The 22,598-nt window shown below is 35.8% G+C and overlaps 1 protein-coding gene across 1 annotated transcript in view; it reads left to right on the plus strand.

Annotated features, from left to right (window-relative positions):
- LOC136028228 (anillin-like) overlaps positions 1-22,598 on the plus strand; it is a 64,871-nt gene that overhangs the window by 29,110 nt on the left and 13,163 nt on the right. Inside the window, exons 9-13 of the mRNA XM_065705952.1 lie at positions 1,650-1,892; positions 8,493-8,796; positions 12,763-12,992; positions 19,200-19,367; positions 21,883-22,077. Of these exons, the coding sequence (XP_065562024.1) occupies positions 1,650-1,892; positions 8,493-8,796; positions 12,763-12,992; positions 19,200-19,367; positions 21,883-22,077 (1,140 nt within the window). The remainder of the gene's footprint in view (positions 1-1,649; positions 1,893-8,492; positions 8,797-12,762; positions 12,993-19,199; positions 19,368-21,882; positions 22,078-22,598) is intronic.

The raw sequence follows: 22,598 nt of genomic DNA on the forward strand, positions 1-22,598 counted from the left end.
CGTCTCTTTTTTTCCCCTTCTTTTACTTTGATATAGGTAGGTAGATATAGTCAACGACCCAACTATGAATTCAGACAATAAAAGCAAATACATTGTCAACTACAAGGCTTTATGGTAACGAAAACGCGTATGTTATGTGGAAATAAGGTAACAGTGATTTTAATTCAAATTACAGCCATATTAAGGCTCCAAAGGCTGCTCACTTCATAGTTTTTAAAACTGTTGGGTAGTGCTGTAAATAAATGAAGGTGGTTACGGCAATTGAATATTAAATTAAAACTAGCAACTGATGGCTAAGGTTTTAATAAAAGAGTATGGGTAACTTATAAGAGCGGAAATCAGCCTTAGCATCGACACAAAAAAAACTAGCAGTGCCATCTAGCATTTGTCAACGATACTTAGCATTTCTTCAAGCTTTGCAATCGTCTTTTTGGTCAGGAACCGAGATCAGACACTTATTACTACCCTAATTATACCATTTACATTAATTAAATAAATTCTCTCATTGTTCCATTGGAAAAAATGCCAAGTGTCGCCAAACTCTAGATGGGTTGATAGTTTTTTTGTTGACACTAGCGCCAGTTCCCACGTTTATAAGTTACCCATACTCTCTGGTCTAAATCATTCGATTACTTGTTTTGCTTCTATTTTGGTTGAAACACATTCGACCTGTGAAATTTAGAAGTAAAAAAGGATTGCAATGACACCGTCACGGGCGTACTCTGAAGGAGGGTAGGCAAGAGTGGGCAGGTCAAATTAAAAAAAAAAATATATTGAAAGTTGAGAGAATGTGTCTTTTTACCTTTTACTGTTTTAACTTTTTCTGTTTGTTGTTGTACTTTTTTTTGCTGTTTTAACTTATGTCGCAACTCTAGAATTTTCGTTCCGAGAGGTTTTGCACTCTACCTGTTTTCTCCCTTGAGAAGGGTGGAGGTTAAAAAGACCTTGGTTTGTTGAATAAACTGATCCTGTTTTGCATACAGGGTCTTTTTAATCAATCTTGAGGATGCTGTCATGAATTTAAGTATAATATCATGATAGTCTATCATGAATTTAATACTGCTACCCCAACAGACAGCATTATGTTAACAAGTTCAATTGAAGAAAAGTACAAATTTCCGTAATAAAGTACTGTGAGCATAGCGGCACATAGTAATGTTGAAAGAGTAGAAAATTGTTGAATTCTGATAGAATCTTCTTCTTTTTTTTTTTTTTTTTTTTTTTCAAGGTAGCTTGAATTTTTATTCCTAGAAGTTTTGCAATCTATCTGTTTTCTAAAATTGAGGCTAGTGAGGGTTCGAAAGATCTTGATTTACTGACTAAAGATGTCCTTTTTGTATCAGGAATGCTTTGTCGTCTTAGTGGAAAATATTTTGGCGCATTTCATAAATTGAATACTACCGGCACAACTGGCAGAATTGTGTCAACCAGTTCAATTGTAACAAAAGCACTGAGAGCAATATAGAGATACATCGTAATGATGGAACAGTGCATATCTCTTGTGTTCACATAGGAATCTTTTTTCTGGGGCGGGGGGGGGGGCAGTAAGTTCTCAATCTTAGAGATTTTGTAATCTTTGTTTCGATTCATAGGTGAAGTGATTTAAAAGATTTTTTTATTGACAAACGGTAATCTGCACATTTTTTTAGGAACCTGTCCATCATCAACCGCTTTCACCGATATTTTCCGGAAGTATGGAAACAGACACGGATTACAGTGAAAATGATGCTGTTGAAATGCCTAAAACAGTGCTTCAGCCTTCAACTGCACTCGACTATTCCCTGTCTTTATATCGGAAGCAGCAGACTCCGATTCGAAAAGTTGTGCGAGCTCCAGAACCGACTGCAACTAGGAAAAATGAAAGAGAGACTGTTTCATTGTCTGCAGCAAAGGTAATACTTTTAGATAAGATAATGTTTATTTAAAAAAAACTTATTCTCACAACTCCAAATGGGTCGCAACTACAAACCCAGATGGGTTGATGGGTAAAAATTCACATTTTAAAAAGGCCAATATCAAGTAGAAGGGAAAAACAACCCTTAAAAATTCAAAATGGTTTGAAACAAATATTCATGTAAATTTTGAAAAGGAATGCTCAACAACATCATAGGTAGCGCAATAGTGCTGCCTAAGTAAAGAGCGATGTGGGTACAATATATTTGTTTATTTGTTTAGACCATGACTCTTCGTATTGAAGGAGTTGTCGTAGAAACTTCGAAAAGGGCTCATTCGATTAGAAATTGAAAGGGCTAGTGCTTTTTTAATGGTTGAAAGTGATTGGAGGACAATTAACCGCTCCTCCCACGTCCACCATTTCCCCAAACACATTCAATCAAAATTATGAGATAGTCATTTTGTTCAACACAGTTGAAAGATTCGGAAATTATGTCTTTGAGGATGACCCCCCCCCCCCTACAGCCCTCAGGACAAGGTTGTAAGTTAAGGGCTGGGGGCATTTAAGGTTAATATAGAAAGGGTGATCGTATAAACGTCGGAGGGGGCTTATTGGATGGGTAATCAAAAGGTTTAGTGCCCTCTTTCATTGTTGTCGTAGAAACTTCTAAAAGGGCTTTTTAGATTGGAAATTAAAGGGGCTAATGCCCCTTTTGATAGCTGAAAGTAATTAAAGTGCTAACCCCTCTCTTACACCCAACATTTCTCAAAACACATCCAATCACAATTTTGAGATAATTATTTTGTTCAGCGTAATTAAAAGGTCCAGAAATTATGTCTTTGAGGATGACAGTCCTCAGGGAAAGGGTCGTAAGTTATGCCCTGGGTGCATATAAAAATTTAGAAAGGGTGGTCGTAGAAACTTCGGAGGGGGGTCATTGGATTTGTCATCAGAGTTCTAGTACCCTATATAAGATTAAAAGTGATCGAAGGTCGGATACCCCCCTCCCTCCCTTCACACCTCGTATTTTCCTGAAATGAATCTGATAGAAATTTTGAAATGGCCATTTGTTGTCACAGAAATTTCTAAAAAGGTTCATTTGATTTCAATTGAAAGGGCTGGTGCCCATTTTAATAGTCAAAAGTGATTGGAGGACAAGTAACTCCCCTGTCATGCTCACCCTTTCCTCAAACACATCCAATAAAAATTTTGAGATAGCTCTTTTGTTCAACGTAGTTGTAAGGTCTGGAAATTATGTATTTGAGAATGACAACCCTCCTACAGCCTTCAGGGCAAGGGTTGTAAGCTATACCCTGGAGGCAAATAAGGTTTTTATTGAAAGGGTGGCCGTATAAACTTTGGAGGGGGATTCTGGGGCTTCTAATCAAAAGATTTAGTGCCCTTTTTGAGATTCAGAATGAGGGGAGGGGGGACACCCAATGCATCTGATAGAAAATTTGAGATGGCCATTTGTTGTCGTAGAAACTTCGAAAAAGGCTCATTTGATTGGAAATTGAAAGAACTAGTGCACTTTTTAATAGTCAACAGTGATAGGACGGGAACTGATTCCCTTCCCATGTCCACCATTTTCCCAAACACACTGTCACTGAAAAAAATATTTATGTTTGAACTTCATTTTCCAAAAAGGAAAACAGGCGAGTCTTTCAGAGTGAGGAGATTGCTGAACTAAATCAAAACATGTTATGTGTTTACGGATTGTCGAAAGGGTTTAACTCATGAATGACTGGGTATATCAATTTGAAACTTCCAGGAATTGATAAAAGATATGATCAAAAAGGGAATATTTGTATGCTAACACTGCTACTGCCCTTGCCAATAGTCCCCGGTGTCGCGTCTATAAGGTAAGGCCGACACGATCATTGTTGACTGGAGACATTTATTTTTGATCAGTCTGTCTTTAATTTACAACAGATTTGGGCCTATTCATTAGGTAGAAATTTCGCGAGTTCTTCGCTGGACGCTGGTCTTTTTCGTTTTTCATGAAGAGAAGTAGAAATCAGGTAGAAATGAAATGGTTGTGATATTTCGGAACCCTTGCAGAATAGTTGAAATATCTAACAGCTATGTATTCCTAACAGAATGAATTATTAAAATTAATAGTATTTTATTCGTCGAAAATTACTGTATACAAAACTTTGAATACCGTATCACAAAATTCATCATTTATTTCCAAATATTAATGCAAGTCGAAAAAATCTTGTTCAGGCAAACTTCAGAAGTATATTAGGTCTGCAAGGTGTGGCTATAGTTATTGTGAATGAAAATCAACTTATCCACTAACTGTGTGGACTGAGACCGTTTTTCTTCTATGTCACTATCATAGTCACTATCAGGACTACCACCAAAAAATAGTCTTTAGCGGTCATACTAGTCACAGGAATAGGCAATAACTTTCTGGCAAGTGCGGCGATGTACGGATCGTGCCCTTACCGTCGTCTTTGGTTTCTTCCCATGTCTTTAAAAGGCTTAAGTATAATGCAACTTGATTCCTGATTGTTTCCAGCTCTTCCCAACTCCCTTCTCCTTTTTTAGACAACCTCCTTGCCCTCTCTTTCAGTCTTCTTTTTTCTGCAATGTTCTTTCAACCTAAAAAAAATTTAAAGAAAATCACCATAGGTAATGCAAAACGCAATAGCGCTGTCTAAGTAAAGAGCGATGTGGGCACATTTTTTTTTTTTTTTTTTTTTTTTTTTTTTTTTTTTTTTTTTTTTTTTTTTTTTTTTTTTTTTTTTTTTTTCACCAGGGCACTTCGTGTCGAAGGAGTTGTAGAAAAATCTAAAAGAGATCATTCAATTGAAAATTGAAAGGGCTAGTGCCCTTTTTAATAGTCGAAAGTGATTGGAGGACAATCAACCCCCATCCCACGCCCACCATTTCCTCAAACACATCCAATCAAATTTTGTAATAACCATTTTGTTCTACGTAATTGAGAGGTCCGTATATTATGTCTATGGGGATGACACCCCCCCCCCACCAACCCACCCCACAGCCGTTAGGGCAAGGGTTGTAAGATATGCCCTGGGGGCATATAAGGTACCATAGGCAGGGCAATGGTACTGCCGAAGTAAATAGCGGTGTGGGTGCAATGTGTTATTTGTTTAGACCAGGGTACTTCGGAAAAGAAAAGAATATTTAAGTCTTTTTGGATTTTCCTGATTTTTTGGATTCCCCCCCCCTCCCACAGCCCTCAGGGCGAGGGTTATAACGTATACCCTCGGGGTATATAAAGTATGTTCAAAGGGTGATTGCAAAAACTCCGGAATGGGCTCTTTTGATTGGAAATCAGACGTTCTAGTGCCCTTGGTAAGATTTAGAGTGATCAGAGGGTGGTTACCCCCCCCCCCCCACCTTGTATTTCCTAGAAATGCATCTGATAGAAATTTTGAGATGGCCATTTGTTGTCGTAGAAACTTCGAAAAAGGCTTATTCGATTGGAAATTAAAGGGCTAGTGCCCTTTTTATTAGACAAAATGATGAGCTCGAGAGGTCCGTATGCCCTCTCAAGACCAGAACACAATTTGCACTTTACTGAAAACAAAATATGTTTGGAATGTTTTCACCTTTCTTACTTCTGCAAATGAAAAATTATCAAAACCTTAACGAAGAAATGTCAGTACATGTCAATTTAACTGACAATCCTTGGTCATTTGTTTGTTTGTTTTGTTTGTTTTTTTAAAGCAAAAATTGTGTTCTGATCAGCCCCTATGCCCATATTAAGTTTTGCTCATTTTTGTTTGACTCGGCTGTTTATTGTGATTTCTGTTGGTTTTGAGTTTCATTTATTTATTGATAGTGATTTGTGTTACTTTTAAGCTTGGAAGATTATTGGACTTTATTTTTGCTCATTCTTGGCTTAATGGAGCTCTTTACTTTATTTGAAAAACTTTTCTTGTGGAAAAAGTTTTTAAATTAATTTTAATATAGAACGGAAAGTCATTGATTGAATATCGGGTAAAACCGTCCTTTTGTAAGATTAAAAAAAAGACACTCATCTTAGTGCGTGAAAAGACTAGAAATTATAAAACTAGTAGAATTTAAAGACATTGAAAAGGTTACTAAAAACACAAAAATTGTGTAAACGATGCAACTGTTATAGATAATTAGGGAGAAGGAAACTATTGATATTTCTTAGACAACACTGCTTTTTCATTTACAGAATTTAACAAATGAAAATATAGGGAAAATTGGTATAATATTTTAAACAGTGGACAAAAAAATCCAAATAATTTGACTTCTCGACCAGAAACCTTTATCAACGAAAAAGCAAATTAAGCTGAATTAAACAAACATACAAAGAAAAGGATTAAATATGTAAACTCCAACTATACCAGAGAAAATCTAATCTATCATTATGTTGTGCGTATTCGTGCTTTGTTTATTGTTTTGCGTTTTCTTATCTTTATATGTTTGCTTAATTTAGCCTAATCCTTTTTTTTTCTCGTTGATAAAGATTGCCGGTCGTGAAGTCGGAATATTTGGATTTTTTTTTATTATTTAAAATTAGTTCTTGTCTTTTTTCTTCTTTTTTTTGTCCATTGCTTTGTTAAAAATATTGTACCCGCTTTGGCTATATTTTTATTTGTTAAATTTGGGACAAAAGTTTTTCTGTATCTTAAAGTATGGCAGTGAATTGGGACAAGATTTGAGACGGTTTTAGGGGAGAGACAGAGGTGGCACTTGCCCCGGCATAGAAATTTAAGGGCGCAAAATTTCAAATAAAAAATCTAACCGTTATAATTATTTTGAATTTTTTTTAAAATTTAGTTTTTATTAAAATAAGGTAGATGATGCAGTTCAAAATGAATTTATAAATTATTATTTGATTAATAAACTGATAATAAATCAAAACATTAGTAATATTTAAACAATTTAAATAATAAAGTAAAAATAATCAAAACACACTCTATTAATTGTTTAATAAATGGAAAATAACTTTGTTAATAAAGGAAAATTTTGTTAAAATTTGGCCTGAAAATATTTGGGGGACAGGTGGGAGGAGTTTGTAAAGATTTTGCACTGTGCATAAGAGATACTAGAACTGCCACTGGACAAGATAGGTGTAGACTGATAAACAGCACAGGGAGGGTGGGAACTGGACTGGGAGTATCTTTTGTTTGTTTGTTTTTTCGTGTCAGGGTTTAGTGTATTTTTCGAAGAGCGGAGGCACACCGTAATTCTCTTGCACTCAAGCTTTTCTAACCTATTTTTTTCTTTTTAGAAGTGCAGAGTATTTGACATTTCTCTCTTTAAATCCTATTCTCAGGGTTCTTTTTCTGTCTTGGACTTGAAGTAGCAACAGGACTAGGTATTTCGTCCCCATCTGGTATTTAAAATTCAGATGTTTCGTAGGAATCTGTTTAACCTTAAACTCCCCAGGCTCACGTTCTCTTTCTGTCAGATTTAAGTATCATCCAAATCTTCCCGGGAATGGCAAGGGGGTCAAACTGGGCAAGAAATATTTGATCAGAAACCTAAAAACAGATCATTAAAAAATTCGAAGAGGGGTTGCTGAATTTATCAAAGGGCTTGAGGAGAGAAAAACAAGCATTATCTTTTTAGATGATATTTTTAAAATGGACAGGCAACTTTAAATCAGAATAAACTGTAACGCCAAATAATTTCAAGGAAAGCGCAGAAATTTCAAGAAGAATTAACAAAAAAAACGATAATTTAAGGAAACTTATTGGCACCACCGTGGATTTAGGAGGGTTGGAACTCATGTCGAAGTCAGAGTTATCAGGTGCAATATTGTTGAAGACACTAATAGGGTTTTTTCATCAAGTTTTTATGGTTGGTTTCCAAGGTAAGTCATCGAAAAATTTGTATGGCAGGAATTCCTTAGCAAAATTGGTAGTCATAACTGAGCAAGGAGGGGACCAAGGAGATTCACTTGAAGTCGCCTCCTTAAGCATTCCAAGATAGCTGAACACATGTCATTGACAGGTCATGTTATGTTAGTTTCAGATAATACTGGACTTAGATTTTTGATTTTATTATCAAATTTTAACTTGATAATAGCTTAAAGATTAATAAGATGCTTTGAAGGTTTTAAACTATATATTTACAGCTTTAAGTGCATAATATGATGATTATGGTAATAAATACAAATTTTTAAGTTTTTTTGGCTTGAATTACTGTTAATTTCTAAGCGACATGTCACAATTAAATATTGAATTATAGCATCACTTGGGGGGTTAAAGTTTGAAGTAGAGAAGCAAAAGAACGTTATGAAGCCTGCATATTGAATTGAATTGGTTCATTTTAGAATGCCTCAATAATGCTTGATTAGAAAACGGTACATGTGCTGCAAACGTCAATGACGTTTTTGACATAAAACAGCATGACAGCTTTATCTACAGTTTTATTTAATCAGAGTCTGTTAAACCGGTTTGTGTATGTTTACAGAGCAAAGTAATTGAACAAGAGCTGTTAATGAGGCATTTATTTTACGAAACAAATTTTTGGACCACACTGCCTTCGCCTGTCGCTAAAAAAAAGTCTTTGGACTAGAACTAACGATGAAACAGTGTGTTTCAGCAGTTTAAGTGACATTTCATAATTAGATATTGAATTATAGCACCAAATTGAGGCATTGAAGTTTGAAGTAGAGAAGCAAGAGAACGTTATGGGCCAAGCAGCATTGGCACTCACAGTCTGTCGCTCAACAGAAGAGTTTAGTGGATCTTCAGAACAAGTAGAAGGTGAAAAACTCCTTCTTGTCGCTGGGTTGAAAAGAACAGCCGCCTTGAGTGAAATTGAGAGGCTGAAGACCGCTTGTGCTTTGGAGGAACCCGAGGGGAATTCCTGTGGAACATTGTCTTTGAGTTATATTTCCCTTGGACTAAAAGATGCATTTATACAGCATTTAAATGATGGATTTGGTATGTTTTTCATTGTTGTCCTTGGAAATTGTATAGGTTACGTCTATATTGACCGGTTTTTATTTTGCAAACCGGCAATGTGAACATCTCAGGATTAAGAAAAGAGAAGGATTAAGAGAAGAACTGTATACCTGAAGAAAACTAAAAGAAAAAAAAATGCAAATTAAGAAAAGAAAATAATGAGACAAGTGAAAGAAAAGGAAAGAACAAGTAAAAGAAAAATGTACCTCAGAAAAAATAATAACAATAACAAAGGGCTTCCTGAAATCGATCGCCGTAAAGAAAAAAAACAATGGCTGACTAATAAGTGTTTCCTTTTTCACGCAACAAAAGTGAATGATTGCTTAAGACAAAAATAATATTGATATATAAAAATAAAGGAGGCCAGATAAACTTTGGTACAAGTTCTCAACATCAAATCGTGCTTTGTTTTACTTTTCTTTTCCGATAACTTTCAAAGAAATTGCCTGGGACAGTCGTCTTAAGCTATGGTTTCCTTGAAAAGCGTACTGCTATCTAGCGACCGTCACACGAAGGTTGTTAATAACGGCTGTTATTAATGCAATCAAAATTCTGTCCATAGTAAGTAACGTAGCTTCGCCTACTGACTTGATATGTGTTAGTACGATGAATTGATCTTGGTTTAAAAAGGGGAACAATTTTAGTTGATTCTCTTTGTATTAAATCATTATAAATATCATTAATATATCACATATTTTCCTTTTAAACCATTAAATTCACCGTATTAATACAGATCGAATCAGCAGACAGGCTGTGTTTTTTGCTAGGGGTTGGAATTGTTTCTTAATCTGATTTTCTTATGGACTTTTTTTTTACGTTGCTTTGTCTCGGTCTCTTTTCTCTCCTGTTACAGTACTTCAAAAGCTTAGGTTTTCTTTCTTATTTTATGTTTTAACTTTTTTTTTTCTCCCCCCCCCCCCTCAATTTGTTTTTTGCTTATGTTTGTTGAGGGCTGAGTACGGCTTGGCGGAGATGGCACCGCTTTTATAGAAACTAATAGTTTAAGATATCAAAATAATATTTTTGTACAATATTGACAGAACTAACAGCAATAAAAAGGGCCGTAATAGATGTTAATCTTGGAGAACACAGAATATTTTATTTCCAAGCAGGCAATTATTTTTATTGTCAGAGCTAATAATAATAATATTGTTTGTTAAAGGGTATAAACCGAAGACTGGCACGATCAATACAAGATACTAGGGTACATAGGAGTGATAAAGATCAAAAATGTTAAAAATCAAAAAAGAAAAAATGTTAAAAGATAAAAGTAGTGTCTAGGGTTATTTTAAAGCTGTGATTTCGGAAGGGTAACTACCTCCCGGGAAGTTATGATGTTAGCAGACTCCAGGATGAGAATTTGAGAGAAACTTTCTAGGAAAAGTTAAATACTAAACTTGAGAGTTTAAAATTTGAAAATGTAGAAGATGGTTGGAATAATTTTAGAAGAACAATTTGTGAAGTTGCTGATGGTCTCTTAGGGAAGAAAGTTGAGACTGCAGCTAGGAGTACTAGTGAAAAAGCTTTATGTTTAATAAAAAAGAGAAGAGGCTTCTTAAAGAATTATCTTAGTGATAGCTGGTGACACTAGAAACTTTTAGTTGAATAAATTGTTTTTATTTTTGTCCTAAATCAGGAGCATGTATTTGATATGGATACATTTATCTCATGATTTTTCTTAGCTCACCTGAAAATTGGGTCCAAAAGCTTTTTCTTTATTGGACTTTAAAACATCAAGAGTTGCTATCGGGCTAAGATTACAGACATCATTTTGTCTTGAGGGAAAGGGTGCAATACATTTTGCACCCTTTGTCTTGAGGGAACCCTTTGCTAGAAGATTCGGTATAAGACAACACACTTATTGTCCATGATAGAGTCTAAAACTTACAGCCTGAAGTCCTTAGGCGAAGGCAAAACTAATATAAGTAAAATAATGAGCCAGAAAACTTAAATAAATAAAAAAAAAAAAAAAAAAATCCAAACAAAGGTTATTCTTTATCGGATTCAGATTTGGAAAACCAACGAGATGAATTTCCCGATTAGCTTTAATGTTATATGTACACAGAACCAAGAAAACTTTAATAAAGACAAGAAATTTTCAAAAAATTGCTCTTGCTGCCTGAAAAAAAACATTGCTTCACTGTGTCTATTTTTTAGTGTACTACCTGACATAGTATATCGTTTGTATGGTCAAACATGACCAGTTATTTTATTTTGTCTTTTTTTTATGCCTTTACTCTAGGTTAGCTTTTCTCGATTGAATGTTATACAATTTTAAAAATAGGCTTAAGATAACACAATCTCAAGCTCCCAGTTTTAAGTCTTAACTACTTAAATAAAAATACCACAAGAAGAACATAAGCACACGAGGCATAATTTTAACAATGCGTTTAATTAAGCATAGACGGCGAAACTAGAAATTCCAAATCGAATATATTTTTTGTATGTTTTTGAAAGGTTCGGTTGAAACATCGCAACGAAGCTCTTGGACCGTCAGGATGTATTAACTTGCTATCAAAACCGGATGAAGAATTTATAGGGAACACACAACTGCATGATTCCTAGAGATGCTAACAAAAAAAATATCTTATTTTTAATCAACTAGGCATACTAAAGATGGTGTGTCTGAAGTTGCTAAATAAAAAAAAAGAAAAAGCGAGCATAGGAAGGTGACAAAAATCCTATAAAGTGACCTTTTTTCTACGCAAAGAACCGACGAAGCCTGATAAAGCGATAAAACTAAACCTCCTGTGGTGTTTCTGCCACTTGCGGAGGAATACACGGAACTATATCTATTTGATCGAAGTTGGATCTCCTAAAAGCGTCACTAGAAGTCTAACTCTTGTTCCTTATAACATTTTATAAAAATCATCTGAGTCGTCCTGATGAATAGGAATGTCGATAATGTAGGGCTTCCCTCAGGTTGTTTCAATCAAGGTGTGAAGATCAGAAGCTACAACTGTAACTGTTAACCATGTTTGGTTTAATAAATCGTGCAATTCTGTCGTTAATTAGGCTAGTGACAAGAGATTTTGTAACCTTTACTCTCCTGTACCCTCCTTGGATGTCAGGTTAGGTGCAGATCATCCTACTTCCCATCAAGTTTCCTTGGGATCTGGCGTCTCGTTCTGGTAGATTAACACATTTCGAGATTGTAAGAACCCCTCTTTTTCTTCCTATTGAGGTCGAACAGATCCCATCCTCCGAAATGAAATGATTATATCAATCACCTTTATTCATTTCTGTTGATATCCAGCAATCCCTTTTGGTAGATACCCTGGTGAGGTAACCCAAGTTGACTTTTGTACAGTGTGAATTCGGGTTCAGACCGTGAAAAGGTAGAGTGCATTTTTAATTGATCGCCTCATATTGCAATTTGATGATCACCCCATACTACATAAGCTGGATTTTGATGAGACACCAGAAGCCACAACTAGAAAACTAGTCTTGGCTTCCGTGGTTAAATTAGAAGCCTTCTTCTGGTAAATATGCTGATGTTACGAATGTCTGAGGCTCTTCCCTTACCCGCCGTAAAGTTTGGATTTAACCTAGACTCCAAAAAACTGCAACATGGATATTGACTCCTGCTCCTCTCCAACTTTGATTAAGATGTGACTACGTTTTCTGGTAGAAGCTATAGCGACAAGAACTCAGGGTTCTCCTTCTTTTTCCGATAGAAGGGGTTTCATCAATCATCCACCCCTCAAACAGCGTTTGTTTCTCATACCATATTTTTTTTTTTCTCTCTCTCTCTCTCTTGATATTTTTGTTTTGTTATCTCGTTTTATTTTCTTTGATTCTTGTCTGATGTCTTTTTGTTATATATGCTAAATTCTACATGTTTCTGCACATATATTCCTTTGTTTTTCCATTTTAATCGCATCCAGATTTTATTAACTGTTATGAATTAGTATTTGTATTATGTGTTTTTTATTTTAATTTCAGATCAGTACGTTCACCATTTTATAGTTGTTCTACGTTGTCGTGGTCAGGCCATTGCCACTCAGATGATTTCAACAACTGACGAAGGGGTAAAAGAAAATGGATGTCTGGCTTTTCCCAATTTAATCCAGTTCACTCAACTCACACCAGAGTTCAACGTGGCATTGGAAGTTTATGCTTTGCAAAGTAATAAGGAAAAGTTCTCCCATGATGTGAAGTATCATAGGAAAAAGGTATTTACTAATCCTTTTTTAAAACTTGTTAATGTTTATCTCTCGAACAAGTTACTGAAACATTGTGGAGAGCTATTTAACAGCTCATTTGAAGCTGATGCTAATATCTACATTTTAAGTAGAAATTAGTCTTGACAGTGTCATCGTAAAGTGCAATGTGGAACGAAAATTGGTACTTTGCGTCTTTTCTGGAATGAACAGGCTTGGAAGCATGAACAGTTTTCCATTGAAATTTCCATGGCTGAAAATCCTAAGTCATATGGTTAAATTCTTCCTCTTGAACACTCCCCCTCCCAGTCCTCTTAGTAAGTGAAAATTTAAAAACGTGTTTTGAATGAAAAAATATGTTCACTCAATTTCAATGCTGATTCATAAAAGCGAATTACGAAGATACATTTCTGTGAAATCTCCAAATAGAGTCTGAAACCCCGACGTGCCTATGTCAGTGCCAGTGGGGCACATGAACATCGTTGATGCATTGAATTGGGTAACCAAGTTAATTTTTTTCAGTTAAGGCTTTGTTTCTTGCATTCTGTCAAGGCTTGCAAGAATTAGTCATGGGATTTTGACGTCATGCATATACCCTATGTTTGGGTGAACACTACAGCCCTCCTCAATTAGGAGAATTTTCATGTGTTAACCTCTTATTTTTCATAGTAATTAAAATTTAATGATTAGTTTTCACAAAAGGTTGAAACCTTAGAAAGGAAAATAAATGAAGTATATTTCCTTTAGAGAAATTCAAAATTCTTTGTTGTTTCGCGACAGAAAATTGCAATAACAATAACACAAATTCTGCAAGTTACATTCACTTTCAGTCTGAAATTTCAGTATATATATATATATATATATTTATATATAAATAATTTGTTTGTGTGTTGTGTGTTGACTGACGTCATGCATGTTTGTCGACTGACATCATTATAAGGATTATAATGATGTCAGTCGACATCATTATACCTAAAAACTAATACATTATACCAACATTATACCATATCTGCTAAAAACTAAAGCGCTGCAAGTTCTGTGCCTTGTGGAGCACCATACGTGAGTTTAGCCCATTCCGTGTGGGTGTCTCATGGGAAAAGGCTATAGACGCACTGGAAACGGTCTTGCAAAGATCGATCACTAAAAGGAGAATAAGCTTGTATACCCATTGTGCATGAATTTTTCAACTTTGTACTGGCGAATAAGGTCAAAGGTTTTTCGGTAATCCACTAAGAAAAGATCGACTATCGTACTTCCTCGGTCAAGGCACTCGACAATAAGGTGACACATTCTCACTAAGTAAACAGTTGTGCTGCTTTCTTTCAAGCATCCGTACTGATATGGATCAAGAGAAGGAGAAACCTGTGACATCAGCTCGCGGTATATAAACGTTTCTTTCACCTTAGACAGGTTTGGGGCTATTGAGATAGGTCGAAGTCGGTCGCAAGATTTGGGACCCTTCACTTTGGGTATGATGTGAACATATGCTCTCTTTCAAGCACTAGGGATCACTTGTTGTGGAAAAACAGTTTAATAATGGAGGAGAATGGCTTGACAAGGAAAATAGCGAATTCACGTACCAACGTTAAAGGAAGCTCGCCAGGGTAGGATACACAGTTCCTATTCACATTCTGAAGTTGCTTGTCAACGTCAAACTCGGAAATTTCACCTACATCATTAATTTCTGCTTCAGTAATGAGAGACTCGATGTCTGAACTGGTGATTTACGGAAAGGTGGTACTGATGCCAACAGAAAAGGAGTTCACTTCCGTAGCAGATAACAAGATACCATCCTCTCATTGCCTTAAGTTAGTGTGTGTCGTTCTACTAGCAAGTCTTTTTACTGACGAATGCCATTAGTGCGGATCTGTCGTAAGTAAGGGCATAATTTTGTCGCTCACATATTGTCTCATTGATTGTCTACTCAGATTGGCACTATATCTCCGCAACTAGGATGAAGCAACTGAATCTCCATTGCTGTGAAGGCGGCGGCGAGTCTTAATTAGGTTCTTGAGGTCGCTTGTGATCCACGGTTTATATGTATCTGTAATCATTATGACTTTAGTCGGGAAACAAACATGGAACCTCTCTTAAAGTATGCTATTTAGCTTACTGACTTTGACGTTGATGTCCGGCTCGGAGCAAATGTAATCAAATCCGTAGTTGCCCATCCAATGACTGAATGTAGAAATTGATCCTCTTGTTAGTGGTCGTATATGTAGTTTTGACTCGTTTGGCTTTGGGGATTGTTGAAATTGCTTCCCAGAAAATTATGAAATGATCGTAATTCTGGGAGAGTCCTACTGACTGTGGTGCATCATAGAAGTCTGTAAGGTTCATTAAGATCAAGTCAAGTATGGTGCTACTCTCATGGTTCGGTATTGCAACAACTTTCTGTAAATCCAAGACACTGAAAACCCACTGTTTGTTTGTTTGGTTAAAGTTACCAGCAATCACAAAGGCAGGAGAATTACACTTTTGGCGCATTTTGTCTACGAAAAACAGTATGTGCTCAATAAGTTCTTTCCTGTTTCCGGCACTCTCAGAGTAGTAGACCGAGGTGATTATAAAACACGAAAATCTTCTTGATGAATGTGTTGTTTTACATTCCTTCCACAATATTTCATGGTCGGAGTCAATTGAATCGCATAACAGCTTTGACGGTAGATCGTCCCGAAATTAAATTCCTATGCCACCTCCACGACGATTCAAGCCACGGTCACGATGAGTATTAAAGTAGCCAGTGCATCCTTTAATGCGCTCTGATTCATTAAAGGCCACACTGAAGTAATGCTCCAGCATTCATTTATTATTGTGATTGAGGCTTTGTTCTGTATGATTACAACTTCGAGTTCGTCAATTTTGTTGTTCAAGGAAGGAACGCTACACACGATTATATTAGGCAGCTTTTGTTTGGCTGAAAAACACTGAGGACATAGAACAGGTGGGGTTTCGTCACAGTCGCTAATCACAACTGGTTCGTTATACCAAAAAGTGAGCACAGGCAGCGTTCCATGAGCTGGAAAGCAATTTACTGGTACTAGGCAACTTGGTCTACGCGGTGGGGCTTTAGTCTTGGCCCTAGTTGAAATTAACCCTGGTATCTTCATCCCCTTTTTGAGTCTACCTCCTCGTTTTTCGTGATGAGAGCGTTTCTTAGAGGTTGTGACAGCCATCTGGTGGCGCTTTTAGAAGTCCAAATTGCAGTAAGCTACAAAATGTAGATGATTCCACCACCAAGCGAGGTGAATAAAGTTTAAATAGGGTGATCTTATTGTAGTTAATTTGCATGGTATTAGCACTAAGCAAAGTCAGGAACACTAAGTGTTGGTTACCTGCAGTATCAGTGCACGAAACTCCCTGTGTGCAGAAAAGTGCAGAAAACCTGCACATAACAAGCTAAACTGAGATGACGAGAGTCAGTTATTTCATAGCGCTCACAGCGCCATCCTATCTCAAATGATCTTTTTGTAACGTTTATTGAATACATTTTGAAAAATATCCTAAAAACGGACAAAATCAACGTAGAAATGTGAGTTTTGCTGATGGAAGTAAAAATTGTAATGGAAAACTTAAAACTTACAAAAATAATTACTTCGCATGTTATACACCATGTCTGCAAAAATATTTTTAATTTACAGACTAGTGATATTTCCTTGCATTAGTAAAATTCTGAAAACTAGTGATTTAGACATAACCGAGCTTGCTTAAGATTTTTGGAGAATTTAAATGGCTATCAAAAGTTTTTGATCCAATGGCATTCCAAAAGTACTACTAATGCCATTAGGCATTTGCGCTGTTTGTTTAAAGGGTTTAATTCTTGTTGTAAATAAACCTGTATCTATCTAAAAAAAAAAGAGCTTAAAAAATTGATCTTTCATTTTCTGCAGGGAACTTTCGTACTTTGTTGTTCCTAAGGGAATATCCTATTTTTTGCATAAACTTTTGTTTTCAATAAAGTGCTAGTATTTCAGAATTCTTCAAATATGGGGAATATCGCAAGTCTGTTGATTTTGACTATTTTTGTAGGTATATGTTGCATAAACTACGAAGCAATAATCTGGATTTTTGTATCTCACTATGACTTGTCTTATACTTATTACAAACCTTTCACGCCTATTGACAGCTATTGAATGCTATCTAGGCTTAACCAAAGGATATAAGAAACTCGCAAAACGTTGTATAAATTGCAAAGCAATGATTCGTGTCTTCCGTTTCTCAATATAACTTGTCATAAACTTGTTACAACCCTTTCACGCCTATTTTTAGCGGTTGATTGTTATCTAGGCTTAACCAAAGGATATAAGAAACTCACACAAATAGAGATTTCAGGTAGGGTAAAGTGGGCAAATCACTAGTGCCATCTAGTGACTCTTAGTTTTGGCTAGTATGTCATAGATGTTGTTTGTTTCTTTGGGTTGACTTAGGACATTAGAAGTAGACTGAGTTGGAATAAGCCAGCCCTAAGGAAAGAATTTTGAGCCACATAGAGAATTTTGACTTTGGTGTTATTTTATTTATCGTTTTTTAAGTTAATTTTGATCGTTATGCCACCTCTTCAGATATTTTTTTTCTGTTCTACATTATTCCGGCATGTTAGTTTTGCTGCTATTATATTTTTTTAATTTTTAATTAATTTAAAAAAATTTTAATTTTTAATTTATTAGAAGCCATGATAAGTCCCATGAGTTCAAATAATCTCTCGTTTCTAAAGTTATCTAGCTCAATGCAAGTATTGCTCAATGAAGGCGTTGTGGGTCTCAATACATTGGAAGACAGTAAGAAGTGAAAACTTTTCCACAATATACGTTAGAAACTTCCACTGAAACTTTTTCTTGGAGTACTATTTTATGTCTTTATTTTCACTGGAAATGTTGATGTTAGTCACTGGAGATCGAAACCATCTTAAAAACCTATAGAATCTGCTAATGAAAGATTCAGTGTTCTGATTGAAGCAGCTCTAACCAATTTTTGTTGTGCTCAATCACAGTAGTATTAGTTGTTTTTATAAATGTTGTTTTTTTATTATTGTTTCTTTGTTTTAGATCTAATTTTAAACTTTATATACTATTTTAGATTTTATTTTGTTTTGGCAATGAAGAACCCTTGTTTTGTATAGGTGAAATATTTGCGTCATTTAAATTTTTCTTTTTCTTCTACAGGCCGTAGTCCTATTTCTTTCGTTATCTTGAGATTTTCTCTCGTTGTTTTGGGCTTATAAAATCTACTGCGTATAATTGACAATTCTGATAACGCTAAAGAAAGCCCTCTTATGATAAACATGTTTATTTTTATATATTAATGCACAAAAGGTGTCAAACTAATTCAAGAGTGGCGAGGTCGTATGGTCCAGCATTCGACTGTTGATCCTGGGTTCATAGGTTCAAGTCCCGTTTAAGCCTCTTTTTAAAAGATATTCGTTTTTGGGTAAAAGTACGTTTGTGGAGATAAATCGGTATTAGCCCAATTCTTGTGTGAAGGTGGATAAAGAATTCGATTAAAGAGTAGTACGGATCTTTTGTCGTTGTGCGTGCATAAGATTGTGTCTGGTATTATAATAATACATAGGATTGTTTCTGGTAGTCTTTGAGCCAAAGATGTTGGAAAATGTTTCATATCAGTCATCGCTAGTACCTTCCTACTGGAGGCTCATGGTGCTACTATAATTTCCTGTCGCTGGATTTGAATTCCTTTGCAAAATTTTAGGTCAACCGGAACACGAGGAAGGGATGAAATATTGGCTGAGAGATTTTATGCGCATACCTTTCACTTCTTTGATCTACTCAGACCAACTTAAGTAAAAGAGTTCAATAACGAGATCAAGTTTTACCGGCAATAAGAAAAAGCTTGCAGTGGCTTTCTATATATTTTTTTAGTTCATAACCCCGTCGATTCGTCTAGGTACGAACAAAACTAAAAATCATACCCCTTGTCTCTTTTCTCTCTTTTCCTGTATTCCCTTGCTCCCATGCAGTGTGTACGTCTCTTCAAATGAAAATAATTGAGAAAAACAAACCAGAGTAATAAACCACGTAGCATCTGAACTTCATGGGGCAGATGAGGCAGCAAAACGCCTAGTCCTGTTGTAAGCAAGAGCAAAACTTGCCATTTTTATACATTTTTTTCAACTGTAAACTGCACGATTTTATGTATTAATAGGTCATGTCTTTTTCCACAAGTCATGTTTTGTTTGGCTTTAAATTTCATTTATTTATTTAGGAAAAGAGCTCCCTCTGGTTGACTCCTAAGAAATTACAAAAGACGGAGTCGAAAAGAGCATCAATGAGAAATGAAACCAAGAAAACATGGAAGTCCAGCTTTGGTTTAGTTGGCTATGTGGCGGTTAATAGAAACTCGCTGAAAAGAAAAGAATGGTCGCTTGAAAATGTGAGTAAATATTAAAACCCTTTTACTGTAATTATTTTTTATAATCCTCACAGCTCCATCAAAAATGATGATATGCCAGGTAATTTCCTCATTTTATTTTTAGCTTTGATGTATTTGTTGAACTTTCGCTTGGATGCTTCAAGCGAGGGATTATAGAGATGCTGGGAGGCTGTTGTCGGGAAAATCTTTTTTTTTAGCTATTCTAGGCCGGGTTTCCCCTGCTCAAGGTGGTTCTACCGGGCTGCTTTTTTGGCGATTTTATCCTGGTAATTTCCTCATTTTATTTTCAGCTTTGATGTATTTGTTGACTTTTGTTTGAATGCCTCAAGCGAGGGATTTATAGAGATCCTGGGAGGCTGTTGCTGGTGACGATGGATCATCAGGGAAATCTTATTTTTAGATATTCTAGGCGGGGTTTCCCCTGCTCAAGATGGTTCTACTGGGCTATTTTTTTTGGTGAGTTGCACTTAAAGGCTTTGCTCTTTCAAAAACGAGCCTTCTTAACTTTTAATGAAGGGGAATGCTTGTGTTCCTAAAAGATCGACATAGTTGCCACGTCAAAGTAATCTTGGATCGATTGGAGGGGTTTTGATAGCAGGGCTTCGAGAAGTTTATGATTCTTTTAAAGAAGTCATCTTGAGGTGTTTTATGTGTCCCGAGCAAAGCAAGCTTCAAAAAGAACAGTCCCATTAAATCTTTAGATGACTGCTCGACTCCTTAAAGGATAACGAGCAAAAATAATCTTGGGAAGGCCTATAGATCCTCTAAGCCATCCTTGCGTCAACCTTGACTTCTACTTTTTGAAGCCTGTTAGAGAGATTGTAATTCGTTTTGTTGAAAAGCTTATCGTCTTTGTATTGTAGGAAATTCTCTGAGTATGGTAATGACAATAGGAGAACATGGGATAAGTAGTTAATTCTGTCATCTTCCTTCTCCAAACTCCTCCTCATTCCCTCCTCTCATATGTTTTGATTGACCTTGAAATCGTAGTGTATGAGCTATATGTTCATCATGTGTTAACTTCTTATTTTGCTAGCATTGGATAAACTACTCTCTCTTTTGTAAGTCCCTCTTGTTCCCTGTTTGATTTAATGTCTAACCCTGGACCTCTTTGTCTTAATTCAAAGGCTTAATATCTGTCACTGAAGTTAAAATACCCAGAATTCTCAATGTTTTGAAGGGTTCTTCATCTTCTGGCCCAGACCATATTCTTACTAAGAATGTCAAGTTAATTCTTTCTGTCATCATTGATTCTTGCGAGACTTGTCAGTCTTTCTTTTTAAAGGTGAAACACGGAATGGTCTTGTAAATCATCGTCCCATATCTGTTTTATCTATGTTTAGTAAAATTTTGAAAAGGTTAAGAAGTCTCAACTTTTAGATTTCTTTTATTCAAAATGATTTTTTTCATTGATGTTCAGTCTGGTTTTAAAGCAAAGCACTCGACTAAGCATGCATTTGCAACTCATTAACGCACAACGTTCTTCTTCAAAAATTACACCATATTGTTATAAGAGTTATAACACCATATTGTTATTGTTATACACCATTTTTTATTTTTTTTTTCTGGTTTAGTCATCTCGGTTGTTCCGCTCTTTTCTAGCCCTTCCAAAATAATAAAGTTTGACGTTCCGGAAGGATCTGTTATTGGGCCAATATACGTTTTAATTTATGTTAATGACCATTTTAATGCGGTTAAAGATTCAAAATCAACGATTTGCTGTTGTCTTTGTGAACCAGCATCTACCAATGTGTAAAAGAACCTTGCTTTAAATGTTGTAAACTTGCAGTTTCTCATTTTCTCAAGAGTCTCAAAGGCTTGCCCTGACTTAAATGAAATACGTGCATTAAAAGGTTCTTTAAGTAAAGCTTACGATCGTTATGTTCTATTCCTAGCCATTTTTCATAATGAAAATCTTTTTGTGAAGTATTACATTGACCTGATCAAGATAAAAAGCCTCTAGGAATTTTGGAATCCTTAGAAATCCAAAGCGCATATTTTCAAGGTCGGCTTTTAGAATCATTTTCTACAGCCTGGTGCAGTCTTATGCTTCCCTTTAACCTTGTTATTTGGATGGCAACCTTTCCCTTCTCATAGAAACCATTTTCGAAACTTTATGATAAAGCAAGGACTATTATTCAGGAAACTTATCTCTTCTTCATTTAAAACCGTGTTTGATTCGAAACATTCTTATCTTGTGTCGTTTTAAGAGCTATTCCAATTTTTCGGTTGTTTGGTTTGAAATCATGTGCAACTCCTCTCCGTAGCTTGCGTTTTTTTTTTTTTTATGTAAATGTCTGTTGATTAAATAAATTGTAAACTCCAAATGATATAAAGATCCTCGTTCAAAAGAAAAAGATCAAGAAGACAAAAGGCAGGAGGAAAAGAGCCACCCTAGTGCCATCATTGTTGACGCTGGGGAGAGTGATTTTTTTCAGCCAAGTTTAAGTTAAAACTTCAGGCAAATGCAAACAACTTCAATATAAAACATGCATTTACTGTAGTGTATTTGTAGGTACCTGCCCAGTCCCCCTTGGATGGATCTCTCAAAGTCAATATTCAGTGTCATGGGAGAGTCACTGTTGAAGAAAGGGGCTTTCTGACTGTTTTCGATGAAGTTCAAGGTTTTGGGGCGTGGCATCGTCGGTGGTGTGTGTTATCCGGAAAGAGAATGGCTTTCTGGAAGTACCCAGATGACGAAAAACGGAAGGTATGTCATTTTGATTACATCCCCAGACTTCTTTTATTTTGTGAGATGTAGGGACAAAATTTCAAAAGAGCTAGGTAAATAATTTATGCAGAAAATTGTATAAACCTGCTAGCTTCGACTTGTCTTAGAATTTGGTTTTGGTGATTGAAAAGAAGTTATGTTCTCTTAAAGTAAGATATAATACCTGTCACCTTCCTCCTTAATGGATCCAAATTAAGTAGTTGGTTGCATCTGTTTAGTATGTTCTTTTGGAGTAAAATTTTTCCTCAGCATCTGATGTTTTCCCTAATAGTATTGCGTCTCTTTTTCTCACTTTCATATATTACTGACAAATGAAACTTTAGGTATTGCAGTCAACCTGCCCAGCATATTAGTATTGATTTATTTACGGGAGGGGTGGGGTCAAAAAGCAGGAAAATTTTATATGAAAATTTGGAAATGACGGGAGCAGTCGTAAAAATCCAGTGATGCCAGATCCCCCCCCCCCCTCCTATGCACGCGCCTGAAGCGACTATGAAAGT

Source organism: Artemia franciscana, chromosome 6, assembly GCF_032884065.1.
Source record: "Artemia franciscana chromosome 6, ASM3288406v1, whole genome shotgun sequence".
NCBI classification, from domain to species: domain Eukaryota; kingdom Metazoa; phylum Arthropoda; class Branchiopoda; order Anostraca; family Artemiidae; genus Artemia; species Artemia franciscana.